We start from the raw sequence: 20266 nt of genomic DNA, 5'->3' as shown, positions 1-20266 counted from the left end.
CATGCCCTCTTCTTTTGGTATCATGGGTTGAAAGGCTTTCCCCTCATGAGATCAGACAAATGTTCAATTATATTTCTTCCATTCTTTTATTATTTTATTTTTGACATTTAACTTTTTAAATCATGAAAATATTTTAATATAATTTTCAAGTAAAGTCAATGTTGATTTAGTTTATAGTTCATCATGTAATTATTCATTCATCTACTGAAAACTTTTGACCATTTGTACTTCTGATAAAACTCTTAACTGAAAAGAACAAATGAAAGAAATGGAACTCATCTTACTTATAATGGCTGCTTTAGTTAAGGTTTTGGTGAAAAAGAAGGCCAACATTTGAACATAAGGCCATTGACTTTTCTGAGTGCAAATCTAGGATATACTTGATAATATGTGGGATATATGCATTTTCATATTATTGACTTGTAAATAATATTCAGACTTTTTCTTGTAGTATTTAATGTTAAAATAAGAAATGTGTCTTGGCAGAGTTTGAGTAATCTTGTGTCCTACTTTGCAATTCATCAAAGGAAGAGTATATTTATCTCCTTATTCTACTTGAAATTAATTCTGTTATGTAATGTGAGAAAAGAATCTTGCTTTCCCCAAATATGTAACTAATTGAATCATACATTATTTTGAAATGATACTCTTATGATTAACTAAATACATTTATGCATACACATATATGCATATATATATACACACACACACACATATATTTGGCTTTCTAATCTCTTTCCTCAATTTTTCTATTTTTAGAACCAATATCTTACTGTTTTAATTATTGTAGCTTTAAGGTATATTTTAAACCTGATCAATACAGCTGTTTACAAGTCAGTTACATTCTGGGTCCACTTTTTGGTTTATCTCAACTGGCTACAGTGGGAAGAGTACAATAGGCTTTCTGTTGGAAGAGATCCTTGTTGGTTTTTTTTTTAAACTCAGAACTTTTATTTAATTTTCCTTCCAGTTTTATTGAGATGTAATTGAAATCTAGCACTGTGTAAGTTTAAGGTGTACAGGATAATGGTTTGACATAGATACATCATAAAATGATTACCGCAGTAAGTTTAGTAGACATCCATTATCTCAGAGAGCTACAAAACTAAGGAAATAAAAAAACTTTTTTCTCCTTGTGATAAGAACTCTTAGGATTTACTCTCTTAACAACTTTCATATATAACATACAGCAGTGTTCATTATATTATGTTGTATATTACATCCCTACTACTTTATCTTATAACTGGAAGTTTGTACCTTTTGATTACCTTCATTCAGTTTTCCCTTCCCCTTACCCCTCCCCACCTCTGGTAACCACAAATCTGATCTCTTTTTCTATGATCCTTGTTAGGTTTTAACAGATGGGTAAGACCAAATCTCTAGTGTGTCACTGTTAATCTGTAATCCTGATCCCAGTCCTGGCTTTTCATGCATCACTGTTTTGACCTTGGTTTTCCCTGTATTTCCTGGTTCCTGACTGTTTGGTGACTGAACCACCATCCCATGTTGACCATCCCTTGTCCATATTCACAGACTTCTTGGCCTGCTTGGTTCCACCTGTAGCCTCACCTCCTTGTTTCACCAGAGTTCTTAGATGGCTCCACTGTGACAAGAAGAAAGGTGCTTCTGGCTGACTGACTCTTCCCATAGCTCTCTCTTCGTATACTGATCTTTGGCTCAGACATCTTAATTATATACAATGAATCTTATAGAGCACAGAGTTGATTTTAACTCCACATACCATTTATCTGCATATTTATAATACATCTGTAACAGAGATCTGTGCTATCAAAGAAGTTTAAGAATTCATCATTTTATTCTGTACCACCTCACCTGCAACTTTGGTTTCAACTGTACTGTGCTTCTTCCATTTTCTTGTGTCTAATGTCTTGAGATATATTTGTATTTGTCAAAAGAAAGATAAATAATAATAGTCATGATGACAACAATAAGACAGGACCAAAAAATGTCAACTGAGAAAGGGAGAACAAAGAAATAAGATCACCAAACCAAGTTAATTTTAGCAATACAAACTAAAGGACAGTAACTTGGAAATAACAATGACCAATAACAAAGTAACTTGGTCATAATGATGACTGTTTATAATTATTTTATGGTGTCTGTTAACCATTCATTCAGTTTGAAAGACTTAAAATGTGTCCAGTAAACATTTACCAAGTAGAGCTGACCTGTACGTATTTCTAAACCACTCCACCACCTACCACACTGTTTCAGGTCCATAAAAAATGATGCTTCAGAAACAGTATTTTGTAACATTTAAAACTCTGCACATTTTTTTTGGTGGAATAATTCAGAGAGACAAGATTTTTGTTTGCTGTAGAGTGATGACATTCTGTGAAAATATATTAAGAACAATGATAATTTTGCATTTTTCCTCAAAAGTATCAAATTAGGAGGCCCAGAGCATTAGCTATCTGGTTACCATATGCCATGTCTTTGTTTTTATGCAATATGACCTGAAACTTTCCATCAATTTGGAACAATTAGTTACTTACTTCTTTGTATGGAGAAAAGCAGAATAGTACATTTCAAATCATTAAAGATTAATCAAAATTTTTGAGAGCTCAACCTTCCAAACAGTTTTTGGAAAATAAGTGGTGTTTATGATAAGTCATAAATGTAAGATGTTTTTATGAATTGGAATTAAATGAGTGTTACTAATTAATGTACCAATAAAAGTAATTTTCTTTCAAGCTTCAGACAGTTTGGCAATCTATTGGTTTGAGTTTCAATGGCTTATTCATTTTATATTTTATATTTCCATTAGCTTCTCTACATTGCAACTCTGTAAGGCATTTGGAGGAGAATGTAGATGAAATGTGGGACTGAACTTGGTCTCCTAACCTTTCTTTGTGGGGCCAGGTAAGGGGTGCGGATAGTAGGGTTCTGGGTAAGGTATGCAGGTCCAGTGCGTTAAGCCTATGAAGAAAGCAGATGGGAAACAACAAATCAAAACAAAACAAAAGCTAACAAAGAAACTTGTCCTGAAAGCTCTGAAGCAGTGGTTTACAGTCTGTTCCCCTGAACCCCTGAAGGCCTTGAACTTATTAAGGTCCCTCTAATTCAGTGATTCTTAACACTGATCAACAGTCAGAAGTCAAATCTCCTGGTCAACCCCTCCTCCCACCAATTATGATTTAACTGATCAGTGTGGGGCTAGGGCATCAGAAGTTGCCTAAAGCTCCAAGTGATTCCAGTGTTAGGCAGGGTTGCCAACCACTGCTGTATTCTATGAATACCTGAGTATCTGTAGACTGAAGAATTACCATATATCCACACATATCTTGTATCGCTTTTTCTCTATAATTTATGGACACAATAACTCAGATACAAATTCATTAAACATTTCATGGAGTTAATAGAAGCTTTTTGCATTTACATCATGTGAACGTCCTCAGATTTGAAGAGTTTGATCAAGGATTCAAGGTAGAGTTGAGATTGTGGTTAAAGCAATCACCCTTATAGGTTAAGTCGTGGTCAAGAATAGTTCCTGGCTTAATCAAGAGCACTGGAAAATTTACAATAAAGCATTGAGGAGAGAAGCCTTAAACACAGCGGGGATAAAAGAGATCTTATGTGACCCTCCTTGCCGTGAGTCTGAGATCTGAACAAGATTCATAGCTCTGGCTCCTCCTTGGGGAGCCTTGAGTGGCTTCTCTGAGAAAGTGAAAGAAGAGAGTAGATTCCCTTTGGCTTTGAGGCTTCTTAATGTGCCTCTAAAATATGTCTCCCTGAGGCTGACTGGGATTCTCGAGTGCAGTGAGCATAGCTCTTTTTTCAAGAACCTGAAAGTTTAGATTGCAATTCATTGTTTCTTCAACTTTAGTGGACCTTGCTGGTGGGTCCCGTTTTCTGGCTGTTTTCTGTGGCATCACAGTCAATGCAGAAACTTGCAGACAGGGCTGCAAGTGCAAGATCCTGGGGTCACAAATGTATCAACTACTGTTCTCTGTGTAGCAGGCACAGGTCAGTTCCATTGCTAAGAAGTAAAAATTGCTTTTGGCCTTATGAATTAAGTTTTTTAAATATTAAAAATCATAACTGAGTGTCACATGCAAAAAATAGGTTGGTGCAGAAGGCACTGAGAAGATCCCTGCACTTCTCAAGAGCAGTTATACTTAAAATATCTGTGATAGGAACAATATTATGACATAAAAATCCTCGAAGCAAGAAGAGTCTACCACAATCATAAGAAGCTCATTCCAGATTTTAACAACTTTATAAAGAAGCCCTTTATTAGAAATCACTCCTGTTGTAGATAGCTTGTTCTTTTGTCCTAAGGGAGATGAATAAAAATTGGACACCATTCTCCATGTGATATTTCATTATAGACCTAGAGGCATTTGTTAGTTTCCTATTCAAGTTTCCATTTTCAGCATTAAATAGGCCCAATTTTTCTGCCTTCTTCTTGGTCCTGTCTCCTCCTTACGTGGCCTTTTATGAAGCTTTGCTGGTGAATGTGATGAACTCCTGAAGACTTAAGGTAAAGTTATTGAGCAGGGTTCCTCATCCTTATCTAAACAGCCTCTTCTTTGAATTCCAAGTCCTTTCCTGATATTATAACATATCTATCTATCCACCCACCTACCTACCTATATCTCAAACTACGTTGTGGGCAATATCACCATGTGGGTGGCTCATAGTTAACTAAACTTCTAGACATCCACAGGGGAACTCATTATCCCCCCTCAGAATCTGTCCCCTCCCTGTGTTCCTCACTTAGTGAATCCACCACTCATCCAGGACTTGCACCAGTTCTATGGAGCTTTTTTTTTCTCTAACATTAGCAAACTTACATGAAGTGAATCAGCAAGTCCTATTGATTCTACCTCCTAAATATCTTTCAACTCAGTCCTTTCCCATCACCCCTACCACCACTAACCACCATCCCACTGCAGACAAGATTGGGCGCGTTCAGGGTGGTATGGCTGTAGACCCATCCCACTCCAGAGATGATTTCTCTCTCACCTGGACTTCTTGCATCCAATTCATTCTTTACATGTAAGCAGTAGCGGTCTTCCTAAAGTGAAGAATCAGTTACATTACTCCCACCCACCTTCTTAAAACCCTTTAGTGACCCCTTTCCTTTGTGGTAAATTCACAATTCTAAACCTGGTCCCCAGGCACCCCCTCATCAGCATGCAGCTGGGTCTTTCTTGTTCCATCTCTGATTCTTCCCTTGAGAGACATGTTCAACTTCTTTCAATTCCTCTGATTCTATTTCTGTTGCCTCTGGGTTTTGTATACTGTTCCTTCCTGGGACACTGATCCTTTGGCTGTCAGCTTAAACATTTCACTATCCTTGGGAGATTTTTTTTTTCTAACCCTAGACTAGATGTGCTTTCTCCCCCACGGCCCCAGCCTGTGTCTTGTGCAATGCCCTATGTTTCTCTTACTACCATACTCATCTGTGGTCATTGCTTGGCTAGAAAAATCTGTTTTTTGCTATATTCTGTTTTCAACCTTTCCTTCTTTCTGTAACATCAGAGTAATATGTCCCTTTATGTAATTATTTTCCTAGTTTTCTTCATCTTCTACAATTAATTTATATCTCAATTTGGGTTCAGCTTTCTTCATTTGTTTTTTAAATTGGAAAATTAACCTAGAGATTAATTTACAGTAGGAAAGTATATAACTGTATCAGCTCTTTTGACCTCTCATTAGGTGGATTATATTAACTTTTGAGTTAATTTGTGAGAGTAATCCCATGAGTAGTGTAATGAAGACATGGACAAAACATGTTTTATGACGCATTGTTTTTTAAAAAGACACAAAGACTTAATGAAATAAATCTTTCTTCCTTTTAAATTGGAAGATTAACACTTGCCACATATATCAACATAATTATCTTTTCTCCTCAAGTTACAAGTTTATCAGGTGGTGTAGAGTGTTGGAGAGATAGTGGGGAGAATTTATTGGTTTATTGCATTTTTGTTCCCCCTGGTCATGCTGAAGTGTCCCTGTGTCTGTTGTTTTCCCGTGGCTTTGGATATTTTGGCAATGAATACCCCACAGCCTTGGTGGTGGTTTACTCAGAGTTGGACTTTGGTGGATGAGGCCCTTCCCCAGAGATTATGAAGAACAGAAAATCTTCCCTATTCCAGAGTGGATTTTCAAGTCTAGTCTAACATGGTCCACACCACTGATATGTAACCACCAGAATACGTGCCACCCTCTTTGTTCATTTCCATTTTAAGGCTTTTCCTATCAATGAATTTTTATTGATCTTACTAGTAACTAAGCTCTTTAACATTTAGGACAATTATTCTCATGTGAGAATCACCTATGAAAGTTCAAAACCAATTAAAACCAGTGCTTAATATTGATTGATTCAATCTGGGGTGGGGTGAAGCCCTGTTACTGGTATTTTGAAAATCTTCTCAGGTTATTCTCACATGCAGCCAGGGTGGAGAACTAATGATTTAGGCCACACTTCACCTTGATCAGTAAACTGATTTATCAGCCTTCTTGACTTTCTTTATATGTACTTGTTCACCTTCATCTCAGCCTTCCCCATTCTAGTTAGTGGCACTTCCAACAATATAGTTTCTCGAGTCAAAACCTGAGATTCACTCTTTTTTCCTTAGTCCCCCATCCCCAACCAATTCAGTGGAAGGTACTGTAGGTTCAGCATATCCATCTACTTCTCTGTACCCCTACCACCCTTCTCTTAACCAAGACCATCCTCTCATCTTACCTGGACCACTGACATTTCCTAACTGGTTTCTTCTATTACAATCCTGTATCATCTCCCAAAAAGTTATTAATTTTTTTTAAAATGGTCTTAAACTTTTTATTTTAAAATATTTCAAACATTTAGACAAGTATAGGCCATCAAGGTTTATAGACTCTTAACATTGTGCTATGTTTGAGTCACAGTTTTTTTTTTTTTAAAGAAAAACTGTGTTAGACTTGAAACCTCCCTATACTTCTCCCTGATGCCATTTCCTCTCTTTCTCCCCAGAGGTATAACCAGTTATATAAATTTAGAGTTATTATTCCCTTGCCTGTGCTATACTGTTGTTGCATATATGAATCCACACATAATATTTAGTATTGTTTTTAAATATTAGTAATATTATATAGATGGTATCAGATTGCAGCTTGTTTGTTTCACTTAACGTGTTTTTGATGTTTGTTTGTATCAATACAAGTAGCTTTAGTTCATTCATTTAAATTGTTGTATAGTATGCTATCAAAACAAGAGATCATAACTTGTTTATTTTTCTATTGACCCAAGTTCAAATGATTTCCAGTTTTTTCTTTCCATAATTGATGTTGCAATAAACATTTGTGTATCTCTCTTCTGTACATGTGCAAAAAGATCTCTAAATAAACCCTATTACTCAAGAAAAATGTTGTGGAGCACCTCCCGGATGCCAAGATGAAGCAGTAAATAAGAGACAAGAGCTTTGCTGTCTGAGATCTTATCTACCAGTGGTGGGAGAACAAGCAAACTAATAAGATGATTTCAGGGAATGCTAAGTGCTGGATCATGAATCATAGCATCCTTCTGCTTCAAGATTGTCAGTGATTTTCCATTGCATGTAGGAATAATTTAACTCCTTTCTGGTCCTATGATACTTGGCACCATCTGGCCCCTGCCTCCCTCGTCCATTCTCCCTTTGGCTTCCTATGCTCTTGCTTTTGACCTTTGAGTTTTTGGAACTCACTAAGCTTTTTCTTGCTTTTTTCTTTACCTGCATTGTTCCAACTTCCTGGAAAGTTCATCCCACCATTCTTTGGCAAATTTTTCCTTATGATTCAAGTTACGGCTTACTTGTCCTGTTTTTAGGACAAGTTTTTTTTGTCCTTCCTTGATCCCCATGAAAATAGGCCCCTTCTTTTGAGTCTCTCTCATGAAACCTTGTTCTTTTTCTCAATGTCACTTACCACAATAGGTGATTATGCATTTATGTATTGTCTGCCTCACCTACTAGATTGCAAGTTCCAAGAAATCTGGGGTGATGCTTTTGTTTCCTGCTGTATCTGCTAGCTCACAGCCTGACACATAATGGTTCCTCAGTAAATTAAAAAAAAAATTAATACAAATTACTGTTTTTCTGAAAATTTGGTTGTAGGCTTATTTTGAGCAGGAGAAATGGTTTTGCTTGGGTTTTGAGTTTCCTCTCTCCTGCAGGGCTCTCCTGTCCCAAACTAAGGGTTTAGAATGGCCTCCAGAGGTCCCAGATCACAATCAGGCCTCATTATAGAGAGGTCCCCTGTACTTGTGATACTGGGGATCACAGAGCTCGTTAGAAGGCCAGCAGTGTTTGGTCTTGGGGCTATCACCTTGTCTGCAGCCAGCTCTCCCTAGGCCCTTAGTCAGATAAAATTCATAGCTCTAGTTGGTGGTAGACAGCAGTGCTTTGTTTCTGTTTTTTAAGCCTCTTTTAACAAGGAAATATTGAGAGCATCGGGAGAAGCCTCACTTCAGCCCATGGCTTGAAGCAGTGAGCCTGGATCCAGTTTATCATCTTCCTTGGAAGGTTGTTAATCCCTGTTACCCTTTCAGGAGCCAGTCTTTTTTTTTTTTTTTTTTTTCTCTCTCTCTCTCCTCCCCACCCCACCCTTCAGTCTCTTCCTTCTTCCTTCTTTCTCTTCCCTCCCTCCTTTCTTCCTTCCCTCCCTCTTTTCTTCCTTCCTTTCTTCCTTTCTTTCTTTCTTGCTTGCTTGCTTGCTTTCATTTGAGAGTAATTGAAGGTATTATGACATTTCAATTCAAAATACTCTAGCATGTATACCCTTACAATAAGAACACTCTCCTACATAATTAGAGTACCACTATCACACCCAAGACACTTTATATTGATACAGTGATATTACCTGACATAAAGTCCATGTTCAACTTTCTCTAATTGTCTTCCCTGCAAATTGCCTAACAATTTCCAATGAAGGATCCTACTTTTATTTAGATTTCAGATGTCTTAAGTCTTCTTTAAAACAGCACAACCCCCACATCTTTATTTTTATTTTAAATTTATTTTATCTCTCATGATATTGACATTTTTGAAGAGTCCAGGTCAGATTTCTAATAGAATGACCAACAGTCTGCATTTTTCCTGCTGCATCTCCTAGATCACAGCCTGACACATAATGGTTCCTCAGTAAATTTAAAAAAAAAAATTAATACAAATTACTGTATCTTAATTTTCTTTTCCTGAGTGACCAGATTCATATGTTTGACAGGAACACTCCATGTTCTTGATGGCATTGTGTCCTTCCATTGCATGGCATCAGGAGATACGTGGTGTTATTTTGTCTCATTAATGGTGATGCTGAGTTAGATTACTTGTTTACTCTGGTGTCCACCAGATCTCTTCATGATTAAGGTATCTTTTTTTCCTTTTGAATTTAATGAGATTCTGTGAGGTGGCACTTTGAGACTAAGTGAATATTCTGTTTAACAATAACTTTTCATCCAGTGGTATTGGTGTCTATTGATCCTTGCTTGTATCGGTACATTATTGTATTGGTAGTTGCAACATAGATATTAATATAATTTTATCATTCTTTCTACATTTTTTAGCTGACATCTCTAAAGAAGCTTTTTTACCTCCTTCCTCCTCACTATGCTTTAAATTTTTTTTGGAGTATTTAAAAAGTGTCAGTATGGGCTCGTATGTTCAATTTTTTTCATGGGATAATTTTGACCAAAAGAAAGTAGTGCTTTTCTGCATATTTTTCATAATGCTTAATATATATTTATTATGTATTTTCCTTATATGACTCTTCACAGCTAGTTGCCTAAGTGAAATAGTATATTTTAATAAATAGCATAGTGTGAAGTTCTATTAAAGACACTTGCCCCTCCCCCAGTTTTTTTTAAGGTTTTATTTTTTTGGAAGGGGAAGTTAATTAGGTTTATTTATTTACTTTTTTAATGATGGTACTGGGGAATGAACCCAGGACCTTGTGCATGCTTAGCATGCACCCTACCACTAAGCTATACCCTCCCCCTATTTTCCCCAATTTTGATGTGCTGTCATAGTGGGGTTTAAAGTTTCTCTTCATTTACCATGGTTGACAACTACGGTGGTGATTTATTTTCATTTATGTTCCTTTGGCGAATTAAACATGAAATCAAATCTGTTATTGTTATTAAAAATCTGTGGGATAAAGTTCCCAGTGACAAGGTATCATACACAGAAAGATACTTCTCGTTCCTTCTCCCTGACAACAACGCATATGCAGTTAATGCCCTCTCTGTCTTATTTTTAGGATCGAAGATTCAATGATGAAATCGACAAGCTCACTGGATACAAGACAAAATCATTACTGTGCATGCCTATCCGAAGCAGTGATGGTGAGATTATCGGTGTGGCCCAAGCAATAAATAAGATTCCTGAAGGTGCTCCATTTACTGAAGATGATGAAAAAGTAAGATTTCATGCTTTTTTTGTGACTTGTACTCTCCTTCCTGATCACTGATTGCTGTTCTCCCTGAAAAGGACAGGAATTATGTGAATAGCAGTTAGATTAGCCCATTTACAGATCAAAGAGCTTTTTCTCATATTACACAAAATGTAATGGGAGTTTTTTTTATATTTCATAGAAGGTGGTATAATTGAAAATAATTACTTCATCTTTTTCTTAGCTGGCTTTTCGTTGTAAGGCCCAGTAGTATTCTTATTATTCCCTAGTCTTTATCTTCCTTATAAATAAGCTTTCTAATTGAGGATCACACCCCCACCACACATGACCCAAGGGAAGATAGGGAAGACAGAAAGATTGCTGTGTGTCGCAAGATCAGCACTTTCTCTTGTATTTTTCATAACTACTGTTTTCTCAATTCTTATATAAAAATCTCAATAAAGTAAATGTTATTTAATTGTTATTCCAAATTGCTAATAAGAAGAACATTATTCTTGTCCCTGAAGAGCAATTGACCTTAGTTGAAGTGATGTACTTTTTGCTCTGAAATTTTGAATTCTCTCACCAGTATTTTATTCACCAGCTCATTTTAAAAGAGAGACTCTTCCAAGAGCTGAAGTTCTAGCTTTGACTCTCTTACCTTTATATTGATTAGAATCTGGTGGAATATTTATAAAATTTGTGGTAAAAGCAAATCTCAAGTCTGTTTGTTTAAGTTTGTTGACTGCCATACTCCTTGATTAAAAAAGACACTTTATAATTTAACCTTCTGGCTGTGAGGTTGCTATTTGCCAGTGCTGATTACTAATGCATTAAATTAATGCAAATGTTCTGGTATAAAAGGTCAACATAAAATGTGGTTATAAGGAAACAAGATTTTTAAGTGAAGAGAGTCCTTTATTGAGGTCATTTCTGTAGTCAAATTTGAACAACTCAAATCCCAGAAAAGGTTTATAAACCCTCAGAGCATGGTAGGACCTCAGGCAAGTTCTTACCAATTCAATAAACAAGTACAGTGTGCAAGGCACTCGTGTTGGGGCCACAAGAAACAAAGCTAAATCCCAGCTGTGTTAGGCTCTGTGGGAGCTGCACTGGGCAGAAGGTGAGATCAGCACTAAGAAGTTCCAGGACATGCTATGAGTGCCTAGGAAAGGGAGGGTTAGTCTCACTTGAAGAATCTGTAGAGGCTTCTTGGAAGAGATGACATTTGATCTAACCTCTGAAGAAAGCATAGGCTTTCATAGTACAGAGCCAGGAGAGAAGGTGAGGCTATTTGGGAATGTAATGTAAGACACAAATGAACTTATTTTACAAAACAGAAACAGACTCACAGACATAGAAAACAAATTTATGGTTACCAGGAGGGATAAATTAGGAGTTCAGGATTTGCAGATACAAGCTACTATATATAAAATAGATAAACAACAAAGCCCTACTGTATGGCACAGGGAACTATATTCAATATCTTATAGTAACCTATGATGAAAAAGAATATGAAAAAGAATATATGTATGTATATATATGACTAAAACATTATGCTGTACACCAGAAGTTGACACAATATTGTAAACTGACTATACTTCAACAAAAAAAATTTTTTTAAAATATAATCGACCTCCTTCACTATGCAGATGTTTCCATGGAATGTACAGGTAGAACAAAAATTTTATTTTGTGCATTTTGTACCAAAGATGACAGAGTCTTATAATAATGTGCCTCTTATAAGGTTTGAGAGAGAAGGTTTTGAGTATTGTCTTTCCAAGCCTAACAATCACATGCCCTTAGCATCTCCCACACAGTTTAGTTTATACACAGATATTAGTCCTGCCTTCACTCTGTCTCCCTCATTTAAGAGACTTCCATTATGTATTTAATTCTCATCTCTAATTCCATTTATGTTAGATTTGTTTTCTGGACTTTTCTCAGTGGATTTATACTTACGATCTAAGGCTTTATGAGCTCTGAATGATTTAAAGGGAAGGTCTGCACAGGGCTTTGTACCTGTCTTGAACAACATCAGTGTTTAGCACTCCTGAGAATGAGGGCTGGGACCGAGCTCCCGCTGGGCTAAAGACAAGCCTCCTGCTTGGAGTGAGCCTCTTAAACTCTGACTCTGTTTCTTCATCTCTTGAGTATACTGTCTACCATTCTACAGCATGAGAATTCAATAAGATTATCATAAACAAATACTTTGCAGAATATAAGAAACTAGGCAAAGTTAAACATAAACTTTTTTTAGACTATCGTTTTCCCTAAGAGTTTAGAAATGTTCATCTGTATTTGTCACTTAACCTTAGGCAACTTTTTTTAGACTTAACCTCATTTGAGTGTTTTCTTGCTCAAATGTTGTATTTTTCTCTTCTGCAATTATTCCATGTGCCTATAGTAGCATTTTATTTTCCAGGCTCTATGATTTCCTCACTTGATTAAAAAACCCTACCCTAGTCTCTCTTCTTGGAAAAAGCCTTACCAGTTAGGGCAGGTAGATTGTGTTCGTACAGGTGACACTGGATGGAGGGCATTTTTATCTCAAATTCTGTATGTGGTTATTGTTCTTTCCTGCAAAAATTCAATATATTGTAAACCAAACAGTAGTGGTGAAGAAGAAAAGCAGAAAAGAAAATCTAGAAATGATTAATGGGAAAGAACAAGATCTCTCTAGATACTTTTTTCCAAGAGAAGACATTGTGGCATAATGGCTACGTACAGGCCAGATAGTGAATGTGCCTGGGTTGCAATTCTACCTCTGCCATAGCCTGTGTAACCTTGGGCAAGGTACTTAGCTTCTCTATGCTCCAATTTTCTCCTCTTAGAAGAGAGATTGCAATAATAATAATAATCTCATGAGGCTATAGGGGGATTAAATGAGAAAATATGGGGAAAGAACTTGGAAGAGCCCCTAACACACAGTAAGTCCTCATAAAAGATTAACCTTTGCTGATGCAACATTAATACATGTGAGTCACAGACAAGTCTCAGTTTAAAATTACCTCTATATATTTTAAGTCTGTTAGTTTTTATTAAGAACAATCTATATGCCAGTTTCAACAATAAAATGAAGGATATACTTCTTTATAAATTCACAGTTTTCTTGTGTAATTGTTTCTGCAGATACTGTTTTACTTAGTTGTACAAGATTATGCTTATACTAATTTGCGTTCTACTTTTTAATGTAAAGTTGTATCTTACATATGTGTCCACATGTGAATGTAGTCTACATTTGCCATTTTTTGGAATTATAAAGTTTTCTTCTTTTTCTATGTAGTCTAGCTTGCTTAGTCATTGTCCTATTGCTGGAAATTTGGGTTGTTTCCAGCTTTTCATTAATACAAATAGTCCCTGGATGAACATCTTGAACAAATTACCTTTTTCCTTTGTGTCATTTCCTTGGGGTATATTCCAAAGAATGAAATTACTGAGTCAAAGGGCAAGAAAAGTTTTATAGCTCTCATTCTGAGTTATCAGATAGCTTTCAGAAATATGGAACTCATTTACAATGGTAGCAGCATACATATACCTCTCTTCACAGAGCCCTGCCAACTTTGTTCAAGTCACGTTTAAAAACTTAAATTAGTTTTCCTTAGTCTGCCAGGCAGGCTGCAGAAAACCTCCTCCCACATTCACCAGTAGAAGCTTCAGCAACAGAAGTTTCAGTGTTGCCTACAAGTAAGGAAACGAGGGAAATGGAAGCCCGGTCCTTAGTGTTAGGTAAGGGGCTTCAGATCAGACAGCCCTCAAGACAGCTTCAAGCCTTTGCCAGCTACTTATTAGCTGAGTGGCCTTGAGCAAGGTACCCAGTCCCTCTTAGCCTCAGAACCTCCTAAGGTTGTTGTGAGGAGTAAAATAGATAATAGAAGTAAAGTGCTTAGTGTAGTACTTATTATCAATAAATGAGCTTCATGAAATCTCTCCATCTACTTCAAATCCATACTAAAATAATTGGAACCCTATTTGTTGTTTTACTTTATGCATATAACTGCTATGTCATCCTTCACGTGGGTAGTGGTAAATTTATTGCACGTTTAGCGTGATACGATTTGTATGTCCTGACATATTAAAATGTCAGCTTCTGGAGACTATCAGCTGTGTTATGTTTGGTGTAATTCCAAAACATTTTGCATTATGAGAATCAGTAAATTATTTGCCTGAGATAAATTAAAAATTAAATGCAATACATTCATTTCTGGGCTATTTACATATCTAATATAATTGTGCATAAGATCATATTGTGTTTCCTGAAAGTTCTTTACACACCTATGTTTCTGTGGCTGTGCTGTATCATGTAATAGTTTATGGGAGCTCCCAGAAAGGTCATCAAGTCCATTTCCCTCCAACCCTACCCTCATCCATTGCAGGAATCTACCTGACAGATGGTCATCCAGCATCTGCCTAAAAACTTCCCTTTCAATGACTTGAAAATCATCATGCTCTTTAAAGTTCTTGCATAATTAGCAATAATTTTATCAGCAGTAGTTACCGTTTTGTGTGAAATATAGGCTACCATATGCATGTATTAATAATTTAAGTTACATACTGACAAATTGCTAGTTTGGTAATTCATGTTGTAAGTGCACACAAAGGCAGATCATACAGAAGAGATGATCAGAATTTCCTGGTTCACTTCATGAGTTTCCATCAAATGTTCCTGTTTTTCAGTGATATGTATAAACTAGCTGATTTAGGTGATATGAGTAGACTTCTTGCATCCAATTAATTTATTGCTTCATTATTCCTGAGTAAAAGGAAGTGTTATTTTGTAGAATAAAATAATGAGACCTCGATGGGAGCAAACATTTGGGATCTATCAAGATATATGGGCACACCCGGTGAAACCTGGGGTATGGAAACGAGCACAGGCTCTTATCCAAGGTTGCCTATACCTGGGCCCCAAAGGAGCTGTTTATTACTGTGTTGTTGCATGAAGAATATGTCTGTTGCCGTCACTTTCCAACAGCCAATGTATAAGCAGTTGTGGCTTCAAGTGCTTCTTTGGCTAATCTCTATAGGGTTTCTTTAGTCTGTGCTCACCTCTCTCCAGCTCATAATTTGGAGTGTTCAGCTACCCTGCTGCTTCCTTTCGTGCCAGCATGTTCAGACACCCTGCAGAGCTGAGCTGCAGCCAATGGAGCTTGGCCGCCGTGGGACTGGCCACATTCCAGGAACTTGTTACGGGTGATGCTGCCCTGCCAATTGGTGTTGAGGATGGTGCACGGATGATGCTAATGAGCCTTGCAGAAGCTGGAGTTCTGTTATTTGCAACAGGCCTGAGACTCACAGCCAGATAAGGGGAGGATTTCATAAGCTCTTGGCCTTACATTTTTAAGCTGTTCCTGATTTTGTGAAGGCCAATGTTTAGGTTGCTGGTGAGATGTCAAGGGTGTAAAAGGTATTAAAGTTCACATTAGCGGGGAAGAGGGATGTTGAATACATGACGCTGTTAAGGGTGACAAATTGATGGTCCCAGAAGACTGAATGCTGCTCACAGAAGTATGCCTTGCATGGAATTGGACTGGCATAAGATAGATTTTTTTTTTTTCTTGGAAAGCTTTCAGATATGGCTACAAACTCTAGTCTTGCCATAATAGCAAATCCCCAAACAACTAGTCAGTTTAATAAAATCAACTTAAGGAAGCGAAGATAGACAAGTTTCTTCTGTCATCTTATAAAGAGTCAGTTTCTGTACCAAAGTACTGTTCAAAAGTGCATTCTAAATAGTTATTTTTAAAAAATCTACATGTGGCTAGTGGTATTATAACTCTGCTAGGCAGGTTTCTGTGTTTTCTATTAATACTGCATTGTCTTTTGGATACTCTAATGCTAAGTGAGCAGTGAGTTAACTAATTGTAAGAAGTGGCCTTTGTGTTCTCATCTCATTTCCCCCTCTTCTGTCTATATTCCAATTAAGTTAGATTTTCAAACTATTGCAATAAAATCAGAATTAAAAAATCAGTGCTTAGCAAAAGGTTTTAAAAGTCCTGGCAGAGTGCTCATGATTTCAAGTTATATTTAATTAACATTTTCATTCCTGTAAAAATTTGGATTAAATATCATAATTTGTTAATTGCAATTACCTTATCTATGTGTAAAACTGTCTAGTCACTGGACTGTTTGCTTTTTAACGGCTATTACCCAGGCCCCATATAGTCACTGTGAAGCTGTAAGAGCTTCAGAGACCTATTTCATGTTGTATGTGTTCGCTGGACTATATTTGACCAAGAGTTTCAGAAATAAGCAAGATTTACAAGAATTCTATACCAACATAGTACCTGTCAGAACTCAGGTTAAGCTTTAGGGATTTTTTTCTGTTGGAGAAGCACTGTCTCTGACTTCTAGCTCTGTTCTCTGCCTCTTCCTTAGGCAGAGTCTAACTTAGGGGTAAGAGTGCAAGTCTGCCTGCCAGGGCCCAGCTTCGGGGTTAACACTCAACAAAAACTGCTCACTCTGCCCCTGATTTGGTCATGTGCTTCCTACTCCCATACCTTTACTTATATTCTTACCTAATTGCATGGAGTTCTCCTCTTCTTCACCCTCTTTCAAGGTTTAAGTCAAATCCTGTCATCTTAAGTGGGCACTATTCCAAAAACAATTATTTTTTCCTTAATAGTAGTTCCTGATTTATAGTTTAACATTTTTTTTCAGATGTCCCCAGTGCTTGTAGTTGGATTTTAACTAAACATTCATTGAGAAATTATATAGTGACCTAATATTCAGGAATTAAAAACAAATCAATAATACAGTTGACAAAATTAAGGGTAATATCTACATAATCTATTTTATATTTCAGATGCAAATAATGCTTGGTATGCACGCAGATTTACAGGCCCCTTGCAAAAATTCCAGTGTTCTCAGATGACTGACATGCTGGCTTTCGTAATTTCCTTCTTTTTTAGTTTCTCTTTTCATGTTTTGAATTACCAAGGAAATGATAAGTGCTTGTCCTTCTTTCTGTCTCTTTCCATATATTTTGCATTTAGGGACATGAAACAGCCAGCAGAAACACAAATAAATGAACTAAATAAGTTACAGGGCTGTAACTATTACAATGCAGAATGGGGAGGATTTTGAGTGATCATTAATCCAAACATCATTTTTCAGTGGCTGAATAGTGTTCCATTGTGGAAGAACTATCCATTCATTCACTACTTGCTGAATTTCCACTTGGTAGACACTACTATATCTGAGGCACTGTTCTAAGTACCAGGGTTAAACTGCTCGATAAGAGACAAAAATTCCTGCCCTCTTTGAGTTTACATTCTTGTGGTAAAGACAGACAGTAAACAAAGTAAATTATAAGCATGTAACATAACTTCAAGTAGTGATTACAAACACAATTCTTATAGTTTAGATAATTCAACCATCTTTTTCTGTAACTTTTATTCATATGACTACGCTTAATTAAGTTTAGGTAATATTAAAAGGGTTTCCTAGTAAAATAGGATCTTACACCAGGGAGTGAGATTTGCACCAAAGCTCTCTCTCAAGTAACTATGATAGATTCTGATGACCTTTTCAACTGAATCTCTTTTTCCCTCTAAACTTCAGATGTTCACATAAGGTGTGTGTCCCTCTAGGCTGCCTTACACATTAAGCTGGAAGTAGAAGGAAATGTTGTCTTTTTATTATGTTCACCTCATAATGTCTGTGCTGCATCTTTTCATGAGTATTGAGCTGTAATCACAATTTACTGCCACTTGAATTGGAGAAGTTTAGAAGACTTAATGATCTTACACTGACACAGCCAGGCTATAGACATATAGTGCTATATATGTGCTGGACGGACAGGACTCTGGGGCATCTGGGAGGAAAAGGTCACAAGCTGAGAGGAGTTCAGTGCATTCTCATTTTCAGAGAACTGATACATCCACAGCTTTTAATAGTTGGCAGGAAATGAAATAGTCTTTTAGTCAAGACACTTCTAAAAGTACAAAATGACCAAAAAACCTGTCTTATAAACTCTTATCACTGATTTATAAAGGCCTTAAAGGAGAGTGATCTGCAATTGCAGATTAGAGATAAATAAGTACTTGTTGGCAGGAAGAATTATTATTAAAGAGCTAGAACAGGGTGTATGGATTCTTGTTTACTGGAGACTTCAAATTAAGACAGTTAATTGTCTTCTTTGAGTAACTAGTTTAGTGTTGTCTGAATAAAAGAGCAAGGTTGCTTCTTTTCACCTTAGAATGCTGGAATACTTGAATTGGAATTTTGAAAACTTAAGTCAAATTCTTTTTTGATTAAAATGAAATTTATTAGAATTCCAAGTGGTTGTCTTTGAACTGGCTTTCTCTGTCTTTCTTAGTTTATTTTCTTTTCCTAATGTGATAAGATCATTTCCTAATTATAAAAGTAATACAAGCTTATTATAGAGTATTTTTAAAATACAAAAAAGAAAAAAATGAAATCACCTTTGCAGAGATAATACCATTAATATTCTTGATATATTTCCCTATATCTATTTATTTTTACCTATAAATACAAGTTTATTTCCAAATTTGCATCACCTAATATACATGGTATTTTATCATGCTTTAAACGATTCTTCAAGGGCACGATTTTTATGTGCTCATTATATTCTACCATGTAATTATACAATTGTTTATTTAACTGTTTAATCCTTCAGCATTTAGGTTTTTCCCCAAATCATGTTATAACAGAATTAAAATTAATGAACTTCTTTATAAATAAATATAGAACTTCATCTTAGGATAACTCCATTAAATTGCTATTTTGTAGGTCAAAAATATTTGTAATTTTCTTGTTTTCTTTTTTTGAGTTTGAAATTTTTTTTTTAATTGAAGCATAGTTGATCTATAACATTAGTTTCAGGTGTGCAACATAGTAATTCAATATTTTTGTAGATTATGCTCCATTTAAGGTTATTACAGAAATAATGTCTGTCTTTCCCGGTGCTGCACAATATATCCTTATTGCTTACTTATTTTATACATAGTAGTTTGTATCTCTTAATCCCCTACTCCTACCGTGCCCCTTCCTCTTCCCTTTTCCCATTGGTAACCACTAGTTTGTTCTCTGTATCTGTGAGTCTGTTTCTGTTTTGTTATATACATTCATTTGTTTTATTTTTTAGGTTTCACATATAAGTCATAACATCTAGTATTTGTATTTCTCCATCTGACTTATTTCACTAAGCATAATTCTCTCTAGGTCTATCCGCAGTGTTGCAAGAGGGAGAATTTTATTCTCTTTTATGGCTAATATACCACATCTTCTTTATCCATTCATCTGTTGATGGACACTTAGGTTGCTTCCATATCTTGGCTATTGTAAACAATGCTGCCTCATGGGTTATTGGGATGCATGTATCTTTTTGAGTTAGTGTTTTCGTTTTCTTTGGTTATATACCCAGCAGTGGAACTGTAGTTCTATAGTTTTTTGAGGAACCTCCATGCCATTTTCCACAGTGGCTGCACCAATTCTCAATCCCACCATAGTGTACTAGGGTTCCCTTTTCTCTGCATCCTTGCCAATATTTATTATTTGTGTCTTTTTGATGATAGCCAGTTTGACAGGTGTAAGATGGTATCTCATTGTGGTTTTGATTTGCATTTCTCTGATGATTAACAATGTTAAGCATTTGTTCATGTGCCTGTTGGCCATCTGTATGTCTTCTTTGGAAAAATGTCTATTCAGGTCTTCTACCCATTTTTTCATCAGGTTGTTTGGTCTTTTTGATACTGAGTTGCATGAGCTGTTTATATATTTTGGATATTAACCCCTTATCAATCACATCATTTTGAAATATTTTCTCCCATTCAGTAGGTTTGATTTTCATTTTGTCGATGATTTCCTTTTCTGTGCAAAAGCTTTTAAGTTTAATTAGATCCCATTTGTTTTTGCTTTTGTTTCTTTT

The 20266-nt window shown here is 36.1% G+C and overlaps 1 protein-coding gene across 2 annotated transcripts in view; it reads left to right on the top strand.

Annotated features, from left to right (window-relative positions):
• The window catches only part of PDE11A (phosphodiesterase 11A), a 360789-nt gene that overhangs the window by 59202 nt on the left and 281321 nt on the right, over positions 1 to 20266 (top strand). For both annotated transcript variants that reach the window (XM_064484931.1, XM_010991251.3), the window contains exon 2: positions 10243 to 10401. In XM_064484931.1, coding sequence (XP_064341001.1) covers positions 10243 to 10401 — 159 coding nt within the window. The remainder of the gene's footprint in view (positions 1 to 10242; positions 10402 to 20266) is intronic.

This window comes from Camelus dromedarius, chromosome 4, assembly GCF_036321535.1.
Source record: "Camelus dromedarius isolate mCamDro1 chromosome 4, mCamDro1.pat, whole genome shotgun sequence".
NCBI classification, from domain to species: domain Eukaryota; kingdom Metazoa; phylum Chordata; class Mammalia; order Artiodactyla; family Camelidae; genus Camelus; species Camelus dromedarius.
This window is presented reverse-complemented; position numbering and strand designations above follow the sequence as displayed.